Below are 20,679 nucleotides of genomic sequence, written 5' to 3'. Positions count from 1 at the left end.
CTACGTCTAGAAAAGACAAGCCTATAAGGGAGCCTCATGACTAAAACTGCATGATAGCGCGGTCGTGATGAGGTTGACAGAGCCCTTCTCGTAGCGAATCTCCAGGTTGACTTCCTGGAGCAGGAGGTCCCACCAAATCAGCCGCTGGCCAGTCTAGAGGGTTGTGCCTGAAAGAAATAATAGGAATCAATGAACGGTTTCCAACTCAAACTGGAAAATGTTACAGATCCCCTCTGAGTGAGAAACTGTGCGTGGTTGAACTTCCCAGAGAAACGGCATACTAGAAGACCAAGCCCGGTGTCATCCTCCTGGATGAGGACAGCTCCAGCCCCTTCTTGGCTGGCGTCGTCTTCCAGCTTGAAAGGTCGGGTGAGATTTTGAGCAACTAGAACAGGAGAACAGAGGAGGTTTCGCAGAGACACAAGTTTGACATTCCGGAGTCCATGAGATATGAATGCGAGGATTCAACGTATTGGTCAGAGGTTGAGCCACAACAGAGAAGTTCCCCTCGAGCAAAACGGGACGCCAGACTTAGATCTGTTTTCTGAACATCAGCCGATGATTTACAAGAAACGGACGAAACCACTCGAGGACCTCTAGAGGCCAGACCAGGTGTTTTTACAGCCAGATCCGTCTCAGCAACAGCAGTCAACATCTTTAACACCGAGTTGGTAAGCGAAACTTCCGGGTCTTTAAGCGAGGCGCGAGGCAGCACACAAGCAGGTAGCTTATCCAAACCTACCCCGATTTCAGGCGAAGAACTGAGTTCAGGAGGAGGTAACACTAATCCACCAACAGCGTCATTTCCCAAAATCAGGTCTACTCCCTGGATCGGCAACTCATCTAAAATGGCTACCCTTAGGTCACCAGTAGTCAAGGGGCAAGTGAAGTGAGTATGATGAACCTAAGCTGGAACCGAACCCATGTCAATACCCCACAGCAACACAGAAGAACCAGCTTGACTGGTTACAGAAAACTGTAACATACTCCGTTTAATTAGGGTCTGGGAAGCACCTGTATCTCTTAAAATCACCACTTCCTGGTTAATATCGCTGCCCAGCAGAGACACCACCCCAGCAGACAAAAACGGCTTAAAACTTGAGTGAGGGGTTTCACAGTTATCCAACCTGTTTGAGATAACAGCACACGCAGCGACGGTCTTCGGTGGAGGTGGTTTCATGCTCCTCCGTTTTTTCCGCTGGAGACAAAAACAATCCCTAATGAATTACCTTTTTCGTGATAATAGAAACATTCTGGAAGGTCACTAGGGTCAGAGGAGGTGTCAGAGGGTCTCCTACGTCGACCGGGGTCAGCTCTGGACTCCCAAGGTGGATGTGTTAGCGCGAACTCATCTGCTAACAGGGCCGCAGCAGAGAGAGTTGAGACCTTCTGTTCATTCATATACATAACAAGCCTCTCAGGCACGTGTCTTTTAAACTCCTCCACCATAATTAGTTCTTTCAAGTCACCCAAAGAGTTTACCTCTGAGGCAGAACACCATTTTTCAAAGAGGACTGATTTCTCATGAGCATATTCAACATAAGTCTGGTTAGGCCGATGTTTCTCAGAACGAAAGCGCTGACGATAAGCCTCAGGAACGAGTTCATACTAGGGCTGCACGATATTAGGAAAACCTACGATATTCGATAACAGTGCTTAATATTGCGATATCGATATTACTCACGATAAATGAACAAATACTAAAGTATGCAGTGTTGATGTCGTCTGGCGAGTGACGTCTGCTCTGGGTTCAAAGCAAACAAAAACTAATGCATGAATTCCATTACAACATAACATTTTTATAGCAAAAATATGCAGCTGCACCTGCTACTGTATTAGCAGCAAAACAACAAACTGCATGCATGCAGTTTCTCAGTGACTTTAAAACATCACCTCCACCATAAAACATTTTCTGATGCTCCAAATACAGAAAAACATCCCTTACCAGGGTTTTTTTTTTTTTGAATAAATAAAATCAGAAAATAAGTTTAAATGTTAAATAATAGTTAACATCACTTAAATGCAACAGCAAATTCTCTCATTGCTACTGAACATTTTCTCCACTTATGTGGTTATGGTATAAGGCTGTTGCTGTAATTGGGAAGTGAACTGTGCTGGGCCAAACTAGGAGAATATTAAGATTTTCTGAGGGAAAGAGAAAAACAATCGTCTACCTTTCAGAAGAGGAACTGGCAAAAAACTACATGGAAAATATGTGAAAACGTTTGTTTTTAACCCCAAATTGAACAAGTCTCCTAAAGTTCCTCCCACCGAAGCTAGAATTGAGACAAAATGATCTGTAACACTGTAGATTTGAGGTTTGTACCTGTAGAATGAAATGTGTGTTTTGAGAGTTTTGATTTCAAACTTGTAAATTGATTTTTTTATTTATTTTGGAAGTCTGCTAGGTAAAAACCGAAAGTTTCATGTTTCTGAATGAATGTTTGATGTTACAAAATGAGCAGTAAATGTACAAAATAAAAGTTTGATTTTACAAAATAAAAAATACACGTATGTTGGGGTTATTAGGAGCGAACAATTCGTAAGCTTTAACTTACTTTTGGATTCTTCAATAAATTCTGTAAATATGGAACTATTTACTGATTTATTAATTAATTAAGATATTCTTAGATATCTTCGGGGCACCACCCTTTAATTAGAAAGGGAAATGAATCCAAAACTCTTATCAGTCTTTCTTGAAGTTCGTAGAATCCTCGGAGCAGAGACTTCTCTTCGACACAACAAAGCTACTGGACACAAAAATCTGAATTTTATAACATTTAATTAACAATTTGTCAAATGAATAAACAGTGGAATAGATGAATAATAACCGTGTGATATGATTGAAGATGGATGTGTTTGCATGTGATGGAGGATGTATGAATGGGGTCCTTTGTTCTCACAAAGGAGTAGTGTGTGTGTGTGTGTGTGTGTGTGTGTGTGTGTGTGTGTGTGTGTGTGCGTGTGTATGGATTCAAAATGGAGTCTTGAATACAAGATGGCTGACCCCTTTGTCTGGCTAAAGTGTGGGTGGCAACTTGCACTTTAACTTCCAAAGCACTTAGAATCAGTAGTAACTTAACCTTAAATCACTCAAAACATTTCAAAAGATCATGAAACAACACAAAAGATTAATCACAAATTAATATCTTTTAGTTTCAGCCTGGCCATGACAGAAACCATTTTAAGATACCAAACAATGATCAATAAGCAGTTTATTCTTTCAAAATGACCCGACGGACGTGTTTGGGACGAAAGAGGAAAACACGAAGCTACTTTTTAAGCAATAGCGCGGTTTTATTGCTTATTCTGGACTATAGAGTTAACGGAAGAAGAAGGAGAGAGAGAAAGAGATGAGTTGCTGATCACCAGAAGAGCGAGGCGTCCCTCCCTCTTTGATTTGACGGTTCTCCGTGTTTCTCCGCAGCTTTCGGCGTCGTCCGTCGGTTTGATGCTTTCTCCGTTGTTTGGCGTTCACGAGTGTTTCTCCACGGGCTGGACAGAGACAGCAAAGTTTCTTTCTGTGCTGAGTTATAACTTACAGCGTGCTTGATGGAGTTGTTGCTTTCCTCCGCAGTTCTGTGTCCTCAAACATCAGCTGGAGGGGAGCAGAAACGAGCAGATCTGATGGGCTTGCAGTTTAGTTTCCAGAAGTTCCGTGGGCTCAACTTGGGCACTTAAGAGCTTCCGCGTGCTCAATTTGTCGGAGCGTTGACAAGCGTGTCCTTACCGCCAGGTATCCTGGGCAAAAGAACGAGGATTCTTTGTCTCTGCTGAAGATTTATGGTCTTAGTTCGCGGGAAAAGCTCCACGGCTTCCCGCACATGCGCAGAACGTGTTTCTGGTACTAGGCGGTGACGTCATCACAATGCTTCCGTGTGCAAAGCATCATGGGAAATGAAGTTTCTTGGCGCTGATGTGATTATTTGCTTTTCAGAGCAATTTAAGCACAGTCATTTTGGAGAAAATCACTGCATAGTAATTTCCTCATGAGGTCAGACCCTCAACATTCCCCCTTTTGGTTTCGGGGATCGCGCCCAAAGCTCGATCGTCGGAAGCACAGATGGGTTTGTTCCTCATGAACGTAGGTCGACTTGATTGTCGGAAGCACAGGTGGGTTTGTCCCTTAGGACGTTGGTCTCCTTGGACGCCTTTGTCTTTGGTCTTTGTCTTGGATCCTGCCGCCTTTGGTCTTTGTCTTTGTCAGGCACAAAGAGGATAGGAAACGGGATAGTCCCCAACGCGCATAACGAGAAGAAGCCACTCACGCAGGTGGTACGCAATGATGATGTCGTCCATGCGAGAGGTAGTAGTGTAGAAGGAGGAAGGTCGGTGGGCGGTTAACTCCACGAGTGGACACAAAGGCATCTCACCGCCGGTCATACAGTTCAGTTTATGGAGCACGCGGTGATGTACGAGGTCCATAGTTCGCAAACGCGCATTGACCTATGTGGTCCCAAGATCCCCCCCTTTTTTGGTCCAAAGGGTGGATCAGGACAGTCTTTGGGCTAAAACAAGGACCATAAAACTAAGAGGTACTACAATGTGCTGGTGCGTCAGACAGAGTCATTGACAGACTGAGCTGGGCCGGCACATAACCACTAGTCAATATGTGACCAAGTAAGAAACAAAAATACAGAAAACCCAAAAAAAAAAAACATGTAACATATAACATCCAAGAAAATTCATAGCAACCTTGAGGTCTCATAAAATACATTCTTAGGTCATACATTCAGTGTGTAGCTTATAAAGAATGTGACATAATGCAACACTCAGATAAAAAATGTGAGGTAGACTAAAGTGAGAACTACTCTTAGGGTTACAAAATAATAAAGAAAATGTTGCTCACCCCCTTTAGACAGGTGTGGTACATTCACGCTTGGATTCTCCCCGAACGCGGTCACGAGGCACACCGTAGGTGAGCAAGTGCATCTTATCTTGGAGTTTCTTAACACGCTTGTAGGCGGAATAAGCAATCACGGCCGTGATGAGCCATTCCATCCCCAGGGCGACCAATGTGCAGATTAAAGTCGTATAATCTGTGTCAATGTAGCGTCTTGGGCGTCAAAGTAAGTTCACGCGGGTTTTGTGTGAACTTAGCAAATTTGGTTCCTTCAATCAGTAATTGTTGGTCAATTTCTAAATCGAAGGCAAAGTTATAACCCTGGAAAGCGTCCATGATCTCAATCTCTGAGTCATGCTGTTCGAGGTTGAGGTGATGGAGTGTCAGGTTTCTAGTTCAAAGTGGAAATGCCTACCGTCCTTTCAAATACCAATGTTCAGCATCGACTTAAACCTATAGATGTGAGGTGTCACAATTATGGGAACATGTAACAGGAAACCGAGTTCTAATTTTCTGCATCAACGTGAATGGGAATTGCACTACCTAGGCTGTACGCTAGGTGGATTTGTGAAAGGTGCACAGTAGAGGGGTAGCAGCTGTCAAGCTAACTTTGAGCAGGTCCAGTGGTACCAAGTACGGGGAAATACGACTTTCAACCAAGCTGTCCAGCGTGGAACTTACTTCCCTGAGCAGGTCCTGCATCAAATCTCTCACCACTCATGTGTACACAATATCCTGATGTATGGTTTCAGACAAAGTCTTGATTGCACGTAGAGATTCATTAATCAGAGCAGAATGTAGGTTGACAGTTACAAGAGTACCCTGTAAGGTTTTAGTAAGTACTTCCTGTTAGCGTTCTAGGAGGAGTTTCTCTTGGTTAGTGAAAATGACGGCGGGGGGGGGGGGGGGGGGGGGGGGGGGGGGGGGGGCTTGGTTCTTTGTCGGTTAGTACATGTTAGTGGGTTAAACGTGCACTTTCCCCCCTTTCCATTTCCATGCATAGAACTATGTAGCGACTACGTCTACCTCCTGCGGGGAGTCTGGTCTCTGTACCCGCGGGGATGGTTTGACGTAGGGTTTGATTTGGTTTGCATGCACCCATTTGTAGACAGGCTCCTGTCTCGCTTTGGTGATGCGTAACCTGTATGCAACTGGAGAGAGTTTTGCCACGATCTCAAATGGTCCTGACCAGCAGGGCAGGAACTTCTTAGCTTTGCGTGCCGGTTGGGCGAACCGAAAGTAGAATACTTTGTCACCCACCTCGTATTCGCGGCTGGTTGTCTTTTGGTCGTAGTAGGCTTTAGCGCCTTCTACGTTGGTCTCCAGTTTCTTCTGAGCGTGCGCGAACGTAGCTCTGAGGTGTGTTTTCAAGTCTGCCACATACTGATGAGCGGTATAGGCAGTGGCAACACTGACATCCTCTGGGTGATACAGGAGGTGCAGTGGTAGAGTCATCAGTCTGCCGGTCATCATCTCAAAGGGCGTAACCCCCGTGGATCGCTGGGGAGTGGACCATATGGCCATCAGGGCCAGAGGGAGCTTGACGTCCCAGTCCTTCCCAGTGGAGCAGACGTACTTTTTGAGCATAGAGACGACCGTGCGGTTCATCCGTTCGACCTGTCCGGATGACTGTGGGTGATAGGGGAGGTGGAATCTCACTTCCACTCCCAGAAGTTCAAACAGGGACGTCATTACACTGGATGTGAAATGAGTTCCCCGGTCAGAGTCAATGCAGAGTGGAAGTCCCCATCGACTGAAAACGTGGTTAATCAGCAGTACAGCGGTTGTGACGGCTGTATCGTTTGGCGCTGGAAGGCATTCCACCCACTTTGTGGAACTGCAAGTTACAGTTAGCATATATTTGTTTCCTCTTGCCGATTTGGGAACCGGTCCAACCCAGTCGATCTGCAGGTGGGACCAAGGGAAGGTTATTCCCCTGCGTTGCAGTGGTGCTCTAGCAAGCGGCTGGGAGGGTTGAAACTGGGCACAGACGAGGCAGCCTTGGACATAGCTGTGTACGTCCTTGGACATCGACGGCCAATATGCTACTTCTGTCAGTGACGCGAGGGTAGCTTTTGCTCCGCGGTGACCTCCAACCGGAGTGTCGTGGGCGTAGGAGGGCATGACTCCTCTGTGGTCAAGTGGAACAACCCAGCGCGGCGGGCTGTGATCGTCACGCATGTAAACTAACAAATCGTTTTGTAGTTTCAGGTGCGCGAGTTGACGATGCAGGGTTACCAAATCTCGGCTTGCGCCAGTAGGTGGTGACGGTTGTTCAGGCATCGGGCCCTTTTGGAGAAGCTCGCGGATGAGCTTCAGGTCAGGATCTTGTTCCTGCATGGTGACTAGGTCCGCGTCATGTGGTTGTCTGCCTAGAAACACGGGTACCCCAATGTTCTGAGGTTCGTCTGCCTGTTTAGCATGGCGACGAGTAATCGCACAGACCTCGTGAACGGCCTTGGGAGGAAGCCACTCGTCTTTGAATTCCCAGCAGGTTCCCTGGTCAGCACCGAGCTTAGCAAGGCGGTCAGCTTCGTCATTACCATCTTTCTCCGGACCTATGGTCCTGGAGTGACCTTTGACCTTTTTCCAGTAGACCATTATGCCTTTCTCAGTGGTGAGCAGATCACACGCTAGGAATAACTCCGAGTGTTTCACATCTCTGTTCCTGGCGTTTTTCATGTGGTTCTCCTTCCACATGGGGAAGTGAGAAATGAAGCTGTGTCTAGCGTAGTTTGAATCTGAGCAAAGGACGATTTGAGTGATGTCCAAGGCTGCCGCCTGCTGGAGGGTTATCAACACTGCAGCAATTTCGGCGTACTGACTAGACTTTTGGCCCAACCGGTAGTGATTTGGTTGCTTAGTGTCACAGTCCACCCAAACGACTCCAACCCCGGCACGGAGCTGGCCTTCGTAAAGATAGGCACATCCGTCAGTGTAAACTTTCGGAAGCCCTTGGCAAACATTCTCATCAAAGTAGCGATGATTGGATGCGGTTGGGTAGACTGCGGCAGGTGTGTCCAGGGGGCCCATGACGGAGTCAGAGTCACAGTGCTGGCAGCCTGCTAGCCCTTGTCCTAGCGCTAGCTTGGTGTTCTGACCATACTTGACCTCAATGTTATATCCTTGGAGCACCATCATCCACGTCGCAATGCGGCTGTTTGACACTCTTCCTTCGCGCAGACGCTGGCTGTTTAGGAAGGTAACAGGCTGATGACACGTTTCAATGATCACTTTCTGTCCACCGATGTAACTACGAAAGTGTTCGACGGCCCAGACTGTAGAGAGGAGAGCTCTCTCGCAGTCTGAGAACTGGAGTTCCACCTTGCTCAGAGGCTTGCTGGTGTATGCCACAACTCTCATGTCCTGATCGTGTTTCTGCTTCAAAGCAGCGCTCAGGCAGTGAGAGGAGAAAGTAGCCTCTATGTAGAACTCTTTATCCTTGTCTGGGTAAGCCAGACAGGGTGCGGACGCCAACTTCTGTTTTAGGAACTGGAAGGAGTGTTCTTGGGGTCTGTCCCACACGAAAGGTGTGTCGTTCTGAAGCAGCTCAGTGAGGGGCCTCGCTATTTCAGCGTACTCCTCAATGAACCGCCTGGAGTAGTTGCAGACTCCGAGGAAGCTCCTGAGTTCGGTCAGATTAGCTGGGGCTTTGATGTCCTGAATGGCTCTAATGCGTCCCGCTTGGGGCTCGACTCCATTAGGGCCAACCAGCAGTCCAACATACTCCACTTTGGTTCGACACCACTGTCCCTTGAGAATCGCCAATTTAGCTCCGGCGTCAGCGAGCTGTTGCAGCACGTGACGGAGTTCGGCCAGGTGCTCCTCGAAGGTTCGACTCCTCATCAAGATGTCATCGACATATATGAGGTTCCCTCTGGAAGCAGCATCTGACATGGCTTTGTGGAGGAAGATGTTGAACTCGGCAGGTGAGTTAGAGTAGCCAAAGGGGCAGCGGTTCCAAGTATATTGGCGATTTCCAAAGGAGAAAGCCAGTTTATACTGGTCCGCCGGCTCAACCTTCATGGTCCAGAAGCCGTTGGCTACGTCAACCGTAGAGAAGAAACGAGCATCTCTGACTCTGGCTAGCTCCTGATCTAAATGGATCATAGGCCACCTGGAGAGAGGTACTTGTTTGTTCAGTGCACGATAGTCTATGGTGAGACGCCATTTCCCAGTCGGTTTCAGAACCGGCCAGATGGGAGAGTTGTAAGTGGAGTTACACTCTCTGATGATGTTTTTCTCCTTCAGCTGATCGAGGATCTCTTGGATCGACTCATAAGCAGCGAGGGGAATCTTGTACTGACGTACAAAAGTAGGAGGGGCATTCGGGTTCGTTGGAATGCGAACCGTATGCAGGTTTGTGAGTCCACAGTCCAGGGAGTCCCTGGATAAGACGGACTGAAACTCATAGAACAGGCTTCTAAGCTCTGCTCTCTGCTCCTCTGACTCCAGCGCATCCGCTTTGTCAAGCTGCTGGCTGACTTCGGCCTCGAAGCCGTCATAAGGTTCAGAGGAGGAGGGTCTCTGGTGTTCCGGGCTTTCAACCGGTGACTCAGAGGGTTGAGTATTTATTGCAAAAACCGTTAGACACTGACCGCCGTCAGTATCTAAGGTTGCACTGCAAATGGGTTCCTCAGGAAGGGCTTCATGCCGCTTGATGGTAATCATTTGTGAAGGGAAAGTACTGAATGTGTCTGCACCAACCTGTCTGTCATTCAAGAACAACGGAAGTTGTCCGATCACGGGGACTGAAAGTTCGAAGTCATGGAATGAGCTATCTATCAGCATGCCCAAGGGCTTTCCTGCCGGCAGGTGGATAGGACTCTGGGTCGGATTTTCGACCAACAAGTAAGCAGAACGATTGTTCAGCTCCAAGAGTGGCGTGCCACAGACGGCTAAGTTGAGCTCCAAGAAGTGTGGTGATGGCTGGAAGAAGGCCTGTGTGCCTGGCAGCTTCTGATGCTTCATCAGGGTCAGACGAACAGGCACTCCTTTGACCAGTGGGGGCAGAACCGTGCTGGCCTCAACCGCTGCACGGCAGGCCTGTGGAATGGTCTGACCGGACAGCAAGTGTTCAGGGCCTTCTGAGCCAGGCTCAGAGGATGGTGTGGTCCGGGCCCAAAGGACTTGATTGCAAGTGTCCAGCTGGGCACCGAGTCGAACCAGCAGATCTGCTCCAATGAGTGCAGGTGGATCAAACTGTGGTATGATGCTGAATGTATGTGTGAGCTGTCTTGCTCCAAGTTGGATAGTCAGAGAGCAGACCTCTGGCGCTTTCAGGAGCCTCTGCGGCCAATTAGGTGACAAGAGCCGATGGCTACGTGTCACACTGACCAGAAGGGGGTCCTTCTGACGCAGGTGTTCAAACGTCTGCTGGCTGATGGCTGACTTTTCAGACCAAAGAGCAAGGCGAGCATCTGAGATGTGGGTGCAGTTGATGGTAAGACCACCAACTATGTGTGGTGCATATGGCTGCAGGCTGACGTTCTTCAGCGAGCAGAGAAAAGATGAATGTGTGCGGAACGGAGTTCCAGGAGCGGTTTCATGCCTTTGCAGGCGGACATCGTCTGTGAGAGCTGTAGGGAGGGGCATGACCTTGGAACAAGGGTTTTGCTGCTCACTTATGCTGACTTCAAGAATGGAGGATGGTCGGCTGCTATCCGGGTTCCAGGGCTTAGGTGTGTCCACCTGGGCCCACAGTTGACCCTTCTGGCAGTCGATGAGGGGAGCTAGACGTTCAAGCAGGTCCTGACCAACGAGAAGTGGTTCAGTGTCTAGCTGGCAGACATAAAACGGGTGAACCAGAGTCATGTCTTGGAAGGTGATGTCCAGCCACGCCCGGTGAGTGATACACTCCCGGGTCTGGGTGTAGCTGGTGATTTTCAGGTCACAGGGCTCTACCTGGACTGGTTTCCCGAGTGACCGCATGGTGTCAGACACGCGATGGAACAGTGTGGAGCACATCAGGGTGATTTCTGAGCCGGTATCCAGCAGAGCATCAACTTGTATGCATCCACCTAGATTGGTGCTACAGTACAAACGGCGAGCATGATCATGGTTTGTTAAGTCACCAAGGAACTTCAGAAATTTAGTATCTGGTTTCTCTGGGGGGTAGATTTCAGGAGACTCCTGTGATCTACCAGTAGTGTTCCCCCAGCTGATCAGGTAGGTCCTGGCCACGCTGGGGGGTTGAGCCACGCCTAGTCATGCGGACGTTGGCTCTGGGTCTGGCTTCTTAGAAGACGACTTTGGTGCAAGGGTTTCTTCTGCAGATCTCAGCTGTTCCTCCTGTTTAGCTAGAAACTGCTGAAACATCTCCTGGACGTCGGCTTTGGTCAAGTACTCACCTGCGGACTCGTGTTCGGGACCTACCTGTGGGCGGCGCTCCTTAAACCTTCCACTGTTCCGACCTGCCTGCCGTTGGTTTTGGTTGGGCCACTTCCTGTCTGATTGTCCAGACCTAGGCGGCCAATCAGCACCCCCCTTCCCCTGTTGAGGAGATTGGGACTGCTCTCGCGGTTTAACAGGTCTAGGTTTAGCAGATTTTGGCTTAGTGGGTGGAGCTTCTGTGCCTTCGAGCTCCAAACGCGGCTCGGCGTCGGGAGCTAGGTGCATGACGCGGTGACGTGCGTCAGGCTTTTGGGGCTTTCCGCCGGCTTCCCAAGCCTGTTGGGCATATCTCCTAACCTCCTGAGTTGTCAGTTTTTTCATCCGACAATACATTGAGACTTCGGAGCGAACACACTCGTGCAGGTTGTGAATGAACAGGGATCTGAAGGCAGGGTCTTCCTCGAGCCCAGGGCCGTTTCGACCTTGGAAATAAGCACTTTTGAGTCTGCGATAATACTCTCTGGGGGGTTCGTTTCTCCAGTGTTTGATGGAGAAGGCCCCCATTGTAGCTGACGCAGAGTCTGCATTCGTGGCGTATTCATCCCTCAACGCTCGGCAGAGCGAGGAGTACCGATCACGAATGTCAGGTGGTAGAGTTTCCATGAAACCGTGCACCGTTCTAGATGTGGTTTTCCAAATTAGCTTGAGCTTTTCCCTTGAAGAGGGTGCTGGAAGATCAAGCAGACAACGTTCTATCTCCCTGAGATAATCGTCGACATTGGATTCATTGGTGTTAGGATCAAAGCGTTCTATGTCTTTAGCTAGCGATTCAATTTGACGTACACGGAGCCCTGACTCACGGTACGGCGCGTCATCCTCTGACTCTGACCCACGGTCTGTCTCAGAGGGCGCTGGATATCGCTGGTGTGCTCTGGGCTCCCAATGTTGACTCCTGGGGCCCAAATCAGGGTTCGGCATGCTGTGGCGGGCTGCTGGCACGTCACGTGGGTGTCCTGGGAGGTCCTCCTCCCGGGGCACGTCTGCGAAGTGCAGCCTGCGTCTTTCAACTGGGGCTTCTGCGTAATACGCTCTGTCCGGGTACGGACTGGCGTATGATGCTTGGTCATGCAGCTGGTTATCGGCATGCCGAATACCGGAGTAGCTAGGATGGGTGGATGGTTGAGGTGCAGCTTGGGCTTGTGCATAACCCCAGCCGGCACCTTGCACCCTTCGTGGACTGGGGGAGCGGTCTAAATAGAGGTGCCGCTCAGCTGGTCGACTTCTCACAGATTGAGAAGGCCGTGAAGATGAGGGTGGTGGTCCAACCTGGGGTTCGAGGGCGAATTGCCCTCGGCCCCTAGGTGGTCCTGAATGCCCTATAGTGTGTGTAGGGAACGGGGCCGAAGGTTGGAACAGATGAGCTTCATCTCTCCCCTGCGGCGTGCGTCCGTCCAGAGAGTCCTGGTGTTTCCCCCCTTCCCACTGTCTGTTGTCATCAGCAGAGGGGGGCGGGGTCTTCTCCCCATCTTCCCCAGAATCGGTGCTGGTGTTGTCTTCCTCGATCAGCCTTCCATTTCGCTGTTTTTCAGCTAGCATACTCTGGAGGTTCATGATCTTCTGACCACGTTGGAGTCCTCTCTCATAGAGGATCAGGGCTAACTTAGCTAAGTGAACCTGGATTGGTTTTGTACCATCCGGGTTTTCTATTTGATCAATTACAGCTTCTAGCTCGTCGCTACGCTGTTCTTCAGTGAAATCCCTAGAAGGGTAGTCGGGTTCTCGAGCAACCGCGACCAGTTTGGACAATATTTGTCCAGAAAGTAGGCCAGGTTCATAGTCGTGGGCCGCAGCGCCACCTGGTTGCCGGGAGTTGGTCAGTTCACTACTCTGTCCCTCCATTTTTAACAACCGAACCAAAAATAGCCTAGTAGAGCTTCTGCAGATAGCTCAAAGCTGCACCTTTTGGCAGCAACTGCTAGTTTTGTAGCAGAAAAACAATAAATTAACCTTTGTGCGCACAGGTTTTAGCGTTTTAAAATTGCACGGACTGCCGTGACTGACGCTTAAAATACTATTCCTTTCAGTATTTTAGCAAAAGCTGGTGCGTTGCCGTAGCAACGTCTTACAACACTTGCAGTGTTAAATATGCTAGTTATTCCTTCAGAATATTAGCAAACAGGGTGTTATCAGTCTTTGAGTGAAGGTTTCAGTTAGTTATAATAGCCACTGTGAGTTAAAGTCGCTAAATTAGCAGTTAATTTTAGCCTAAAAGGGTTAGTCAGAATTACTTACACACTGCACCTTTAATGAAGAACTGAATTTTAACCTAAAAGGTTAACCAGAATTAATTACACGTTGCACCTTTAAGGAAAAACTGAATTTTAACCTAAAAGTCAACCAGAATTAATTTACACGTTGCACCTTTAAAGAAGCACTGAGTTACTGGTGAGAGTTCGATGCAGCTTCCTGCTCAGCGAAATCAGCACCACTCTGTTGCTGGTTCAAGGCTGAACAACGGATTATTTTTAATTCAAGCTCTTTGGATTTATTTGTTTGTTTGTGCCGGATAGAAATCTCTGTGTATCCAAGCCTCACGCGGGCTGCACCAATAAATGTTGGGGTTATTAGGAGCGAACAATTCGTAAGCTTTAACTTACTTTTGGATTCTTCAATAAATTCTGTAAATATGGAACTATTTACTGATTTATTAATTAATTAAGATATTCTTAGATATCTTCGGGGCACCACCCTTTAATTAGAAAGGGAAATGAATCCAAAACTCTTATCAGTCTTTCTTGAAGTTCGTAGAATCCTCGGAGCAGAGACTTCTCTTCGACACAACAAAGCTACTGGACACAAAAATCTGAATTTTATAACATTTAATTAACAATTTGTCAAATGAATAAACAGTGGAATAGATGAATAATAACCGTGTGATATGATTGAAGATGGATGTGTTTGCATGTGATGGAGGATGTATGAATGGGGTCCTTTGTTCTCACAAAGGAGTAGTGTGTGTGTGTGTGTGTGTGTGTGTGCGTGTGTATGGATTCAAAATGGAGTCTTGAATACAAGATGGCTGACCCCTTTGTCTGGCTAAAGTGTGGGTGGCAACTTGCACTTTAACTTCCAAAGCACTTAGAATCAGTAGTAGCTTAACCTTAAATCACTCAAAACATTTCAAAAGATCATGAAACAACACAAAAGATTAATCACAAATTAATATCTTTTAGTTTCAGCCTGGCCATGACAGAAACCATTTTAAGATACCAAACAATGATCAATAAGCAGTTTATTCTTTCAAAATGACCCGACGGACGTGTTTGGGACGAAAGAGGAAAACACGAAGCTACTTTTTAAGCAATAGCTCGGTTTTATTGCTTATTCTGGACTATAGAGTTAACGGAAGAAGAAGGAGAGAGAGAAAGAGATGAGTTGCTGATCACCAGAAGAGCGAGGCGTCCCTCCCTCTTTGATTTGACGGTTCTCCGTGTTTCTCCGCAGCTTTCGGCGTCGTCCGTCGGTTTGATGCTTTCTCCGTTGTTTGGCGTTCACGAGTGTTTCTCCACGGGCTGGACAGAGACAGCAAAGTTTCTTTCTGTGCTGAGTTATAACTTACAGCGTGTTTGATGGAGTTGTTGCTTTCCTCCGCAGTTCTGTGTCCTCAAACATCAGCTGGAGGGGAGCAGAAACGAGCAGATCTGATGGGCTTGCAGTTTAGTTTCCAGCAGTTCCGTGGGCTCAACTTGGGCACTTAAGAGCTTCCGCGTGCTCAATTTGTCGGAGCGTTGACAAGCGTGTCCTTACCGCCAGGTATCCTGGGCAAAAGAACGAGGATTCTTTGTCTCTGCTGAAGATTTATGGTCTTAGTTCGCGGGAAAAGCTCCACGGCTTCCCGCACATGCGCAGAACGTGTTTCTGGTACTAGGCGGTGACGTCATCACAATGCTTCCGTGTGCAAAGCATCATGGGAAATGAAGTTTCTTGGCGCTGATGTGATTATTTGCTTTTCAGAGCAATTTAAGCACAGTCATTTTGGAGAAAATCACTGCATAGTAATTTCCTCATGAGGTCAGACCCTCAACACGTACAAAATGAAAATGTCCTGTTACAAAACAAGAAAAACAATAACAAATTAGAATAACAAGTTAGAAAACTAAAGTTACAAGTTACGAATCCAAAGTTACATGTCATGAAACATGTTCCAAGTTACAAAACTTGGTACAAGTTACATTGAATATTGTCCCAATCCTAGCTCCATATTACTGCAGGGGTGGGGAACCCTGGTCCATCGAGGACCGCTATCCAGCATATTTTAGTATCAGCCCTGCATCATCACACCTGATTTCAATGAGCAAGTGATTAACAAGCTTCTGTAGAGCCTGACTAGCTGCAGAACAGATGAATCAACCACTGAATCAGAAGTGTTGGAGCAAAGACATGCAGGATACCGGCCCTCGAGGGCCAGGGTTCCCCACTCCTGCCTTACTGGAATGTAAACTGGAATGTCAACAGCTTTGGTGAAACTTGTCAGATCAGTGATGGATTAAAATAGAACAACTGGCTGTAACAATTTGATTGATTTGCATCTTTCCTGACATAATTCCTCCCTTATTTACACAAATTAATGTAATTCATGAAGAAAAAAAAGGGCTGTCCTTTTGGGTGGTTTTCATCTGCAGGTAGTTTCAAGCTAGGAACAAGCAACAATACTGTCACCATCTGGCAGTAATACCTCCTAAGTAAAGCCGATTTTAAAGTCAGGCACATCCTCTGGCAGCCCGGTGCTGCTGCAGAATTTAATGTAAAAGCTTAATTCTGTTTGAATAAAATATGCATAAGTGCTCTAAAACTAAAATTTATTTTTATATACCAGCTTTGAATATTTAGTACTTGGTCAGGGAATCGGTCTGTTTGAATAACGTTAGTTAATTTTAACACTGAGCAGTGCACAAACTTAGGATTTAACAGTTAGTTACATTCAACTGACGTTATTAGTGACATTTACCATGCAAATAAGGTGGAAAACGTCTAGGTATCTGCTTTGAAAATCAGTCTATAAGAAATCTGCAGCACATATCAGCTGACCGTGACCCATAACGGTCCACCTTTAGTCTGTGAACAAATGCCTTGTAGCTCATTCTCTGTAAGGGAAAAAGGCTCAGGAAGTAGACGTTTGTCGTAGGAGTGGGTAAAAGTCAAACAAACAATAAGCCAGTCTCATTCTGTGAGGGGATAAAAAAATAACTTTTAGGGTCTTGTCAATAATTATTTGAAGGCTCATCACTGGTGTGTGTTTGCAGAGTTTTTGATCTCTGTGTTGGACTGGTAATTTTGAGAAGCTAATGCTATACGGAGGAACTAATGCTACAAGAAGGAGAGAAATCCGCTCAGAAAAGCGGTTTCAGACCAAACAAGAGAGCTGTGGATCCCTGATCCAGTTGTAGAGGCTACTCGATAAAGAAAATACTCTTGACTGTGACAGAAACCGTCTGTCCTGAAGCCTGGTAACCAGCTTGTCCTCATGCACATCTATAACTCTCCGGTTTCTTTCCCTCCCACTCTGTTTTCACCTCGTACACAGGACACAACCCAGGAAAAGGAAGAGGGCGTGGCTCTAAAACAGACTTGGGTCATCTCTTTTTCTCCCCCCCCCCCCAGCTCTCACACTATTTATGGTTGCAGTCCTCCTCTTGTCCTCGTTTGAACTCCATTCCAGCTAGTGTGCAGTGTGTCAAGCCTTAGCATATAGACTCATCCAAGTGTTTTGTTTACAGATGGCTGCTATCCGAAAGAAGCTGGTGATAGTTGGGGATGGCGCGTGTGGGAAGACCTGTCTGCTGATCGTCTTCAGCAAGGATCAGTTCCCAGAAGTCTACGTCCCGACTGTATTTGAAAACTACATTGCTGACATTGAAGTTGATGGTAAACAGGTAAGTTCATCAATACAATGAATATATTTGTTAAAATTGACACACAGAATCAATCATATTATGTTAAACTTGGAGGAAAATATTGACACTGCACACGTCTTGACTCTTCATGAGTCGTGTTCGAGGAAAAGAGTTGATCTTTTATTTACATGTGTGGGGAACACAAAGGTTCCTTAACATTAAGACACTTGTAGCTCTCAAACAGCAGGTTTGTAGTTTGTTTATATGAACAGAGACAAGTGTAGTTGGATCTTTTCTGCAACTTTTACTCTCCAGATTTGAAATCATTTATTCGTTTTAGATGAGAAATGCTCCTCGGAGCAAGTAGCTTCAAGTTTGCTGTGGGTCATGTGTCATTTATGGAGATGCATTATGTGGGCAAACATTGGTCACTTCATTGTTGTAAAGCAACACAGTTTAAGGCAGCAGGACTTGGGTCTGTGCTACCTTCCTGGTCCGTGTAAATTCCCCCCGACCTGCCCTTCCACCTTTGTGCGTTATGACTTGTATCTCGTTTCCTGTTCCTGCTTCCTGTGCTGCAAAATCCGATGTCAACAGTTTGAGTTTCTGGCTGCATGTCAACAAGTTCGCTCTACAATGAGACTTGTGTTTTGGGCTCATTGGGTCCAGCAGGACCAGTCTTAGCTGATCGGGTGAGGCTCCTCAGCACTGGGAATTAAACAGGAAATGTTAGTATTAAAACAGTGTGCCTGTACTGTTTTTGCTTAGCTGTTGCAAATGATTTTTGCTGGGCCTTTGTTATCTAAAGCAGGTCAGACGCTCTGGGCCTGCCACTAGTTTAATTAACAGCCTACAGCCGGTGGGAACCCCTTCGTCACCAAGGAGTTGCTCTTTTGGGCTGGCATTGGTTGAATTAACTTTGAATCTTTTTCCATTCTCTTCTATTCTTGTCGGAATTCCATGATTTTCATTTGTTTTCATTCTTGTTCTTTATTGTGTTGTTAGTGATGTGTTTATTTTCAGTCTGTGCTTTCTACCCCTTGGATCGGATGACTGATTTCTTTCTTCTTCAGGTGGAGCTGGCACTTTGGGATACTGCAGGTCAAGAAGACTACGACCGACTGCGACCTCTCTCCTACCCGGACACTGATGTTATCCTTATGTGCTTTTCCATAGACAGCCCTGACAGTTTAGGTAGGCCGCATGCATCACCACCATAACTTCACAGATGGGTCATGCTCTTCCTCTCTTTTGTGTTGAGTTTTTATGATCTAAATGGTGTAAGATTTCCTCCTGGAACTCTGGTTTATTTAATCACCACAACTTAGCTTGTCAAGTTTCCCCTCGATTATTTGACCCAATCCTTGTTTGATGTGATTTCCTCAGCGAGCTCAGACCATGTATCAGAGGTTGATGACGTTTGTTAGCTGGCTCCCAATGTAAACTCCTCCTCCTTTCTTTTTAAAAGGAGAAAGTCTGCCGTGTGCTCATTTAATTTTTACATTCTCTTCCAGAGAACATTCCAGAGAAATGGACACCTGAAGTGAAGCACTTTTGTCCCAACGTCCCCATCATCCTTGTGGGTAACAAGAAGGACCTTAGGAATGATGAACACACTCGTAAGGAGTTGGCTAAAATGAAGCAGGTGTGTTTTTCTCAGGCATACTTCCTTTGTTGTTTAGACATCTGCAGACGTTTCCTACCTTTCTATATCTTAAACTTTCAGGAGCCAGTGAAGACCGAAGAGGGTAGAGACATGGCGAGCCGGATCAGTTCCTTTGGCTACCTGGAGTGCTCAGCCAAGACCAATGATGGTGTGCGTGATGTGTTTGAGATGGCCACCAGGGCAGGGCTGCAGGTCCGCAAGCGTAAGAAGAGAGGCGGCTGCCAGCTGCTGTGAGGAGTTCAGAGCCTGTTGGCTGATCAGCACCTGTGGTTGGACTCTCCCAGACATGCGTAGAAAAACCTTAAATCAGTGGCTTCCATAGACTCTACTGACTTCACAGATACAGGCAAATAAAAGACTGCCACACCTGTTAAAACATAAATCAGCTATTTTTAAGTTTCCTTTCCAACTCACTCAGTTATTGTTTTCTATTCTGTTTCTTGCAACCAGCACACCAGTCTGCTTGTGTGAAGGATTGGACATTTCCTTCTGTACGAATGTATGTTTCTATTTAAAGATGTCCCAGTCCAGCCTGTGTCGTGTTTGTTTGTTTACAGAGGAGGTTTTGGGCTTCCTGCCCATTGATCCTTTCTCTTGCAGTCGGTAGTAGCCATTTTAGACGTGCTTCCATCATGCATCTGCTGTTATACACCAGCTTATGTTGTGATTCATCTGTATGTTGTACCACTAATGTTTTCATACACTAAAACTTGTACTTTACCAAGTTCTGTGGCAGCAGAAATGCACTTCTGCAAAAGGAGCCTGTTGAACCCACTGCAGCCTACATGCAGAACAGTGAAAGAGGAGAGTTTTTGTAGCACGAGTGTTCGGGTTGCTTGTCGTGTTCGTGGTGATAGCTTTAACTGGCACTGGGGACAGTGGTCTGTTGTGGACAATACTGGCACTCTCATTGGCTCTGACGGACATCACTGCTACTGGTCCAGCCTCCTCTCTGACCCCATCAGCTCCAGCAGACAGTCATAACTGCAGGATGAATGCACCGTCTACAACAAAAAAGGTTTTCTGGTTTTAAACACAACAAACAGCCAGGCTTGCAGCTCAAACATCACCTTCAGCTAACGAAGATCAGTTTTGTAGCTCATTTGGTTCTTTTTGTTTTGGTTAATGGCATAAATTATATTAACAAGGGTGTTCCTGTTCAAGGTTGAAAGGGGAAAGAAAAAACTTTTTATCACATCAGATTGAGCATGTGTGCTAATAAAAGAAATAAAATTACTTTTCCAAGCATGTAGTGTGTGCTGTCTGTAGTTTAATCCCTTTAAAGCAGTCTGGTTCCAGTCCTTTCAAAGACTTCTGGACTGTGTCCATAGTTTTAAAGGTCAAAATAAAAGTTGTGATGCATTGCTGTGAAAGCTGTTAAATCATGTTTTTTTCCTCTATTCTGAATATTAAGTACTTTTGAAGTACTGTATCTTAGTCACATTTATTATGAACCTGTCATAAAGGAGAGCTGAGCTGGAAGGCGAGGCTTTCAAGTGACCAGTTTGATTCTACCCTCACCCGTGGTCATGAGCTTTGGATAGTGACCGAAAGAATGGGATCGTGGACAAAGCGGCCAAAACTGGTTTTCTCCACAGGGTTTCTGGGCTCTCACTTTTGAATAGGGTGAGAATCTCAATCATCTGGGAGGAGTTCAGAGCAGACCCGCTGCTCCTCCACATCAAGAGAAACCAGATGAGGTGACTCAGTTGTCTGATTAGGATGCTTATTGGATGCTTCCCTGGTGAGGTTTTCTGGGCATGTCCAACCAAGAGGAGACCTACAGGAAGACTCCGGACACGCTGGAGTGACTGCTTCTCGTCCGGCCTGGGAATGCCTCTGGATTCCTCCAGAGGAGCTGGCCCAAGTGGCTGGGGAAAGCTTGGGCCTTTGCTTAGGCTACTGCCCCCACTATCTGACCCCGGATAAGTGGACAAAAATGG

At 46.7% G+C, this 20,679-nt stretch overlaps 1 protein-coding gene across 1 annotated transcript in view; it reads left to right on the top strand.

The window, feature by feature from the left end:
- Positions 1 to 19,266, top strand: part of LOC107390932 (rho-related GTP-binding protein RhoC) — a 40,718-nt gene extending 21,452 nt beyond the window's left edge. Inside the window, exons 2-5 of the mRNA XM_015967944.3 lie at positions 16,954 to 17,109; positions 18,144 to 18,264; positions 18,585 to 18,715; positions 18,797 to 19,266. Of these exons, the coding sequence (XP_015823430.1) occupies positions 16,954 to 17,109; positions 18,144 to 18,264; positions 18,585 to 18,715; positions 18,797 to 18,970 (582 nt within the window). The 3' untranslated portion in view covers positions 18,971 to 19,266. The remainder of the gene's footprint in view (positions 1 to 16,953; positions 17,110 to 18,143; positions 18,265 to 18,584; positions 18,716 to 18,796) is intronic.
- The last annotated feature ends 1,413 nt before the right edge of the window (positions 19,267 to 20,679 follow it).

This window comes from Nothobranchius furzeri, chromosome 15, assembly GCF_043380555.1.
Source record: "Nothobranchius furzeri strain GRZ-AD chromosome 15, NfurGRZ-RIMD1, whole genome shotgun sequence".
Taxonomy (NCBI): domain Eukaryota; kingdom Metazoa; phylum Chordata; class Actinopteri; order Cyprinodontiformes; family Nothobranchiidae; genus Nothobranchius; species Nothobranchius furzeri.
This window is presented reverse-complemented; position numbering and strand designations above follow the sequence as displayed.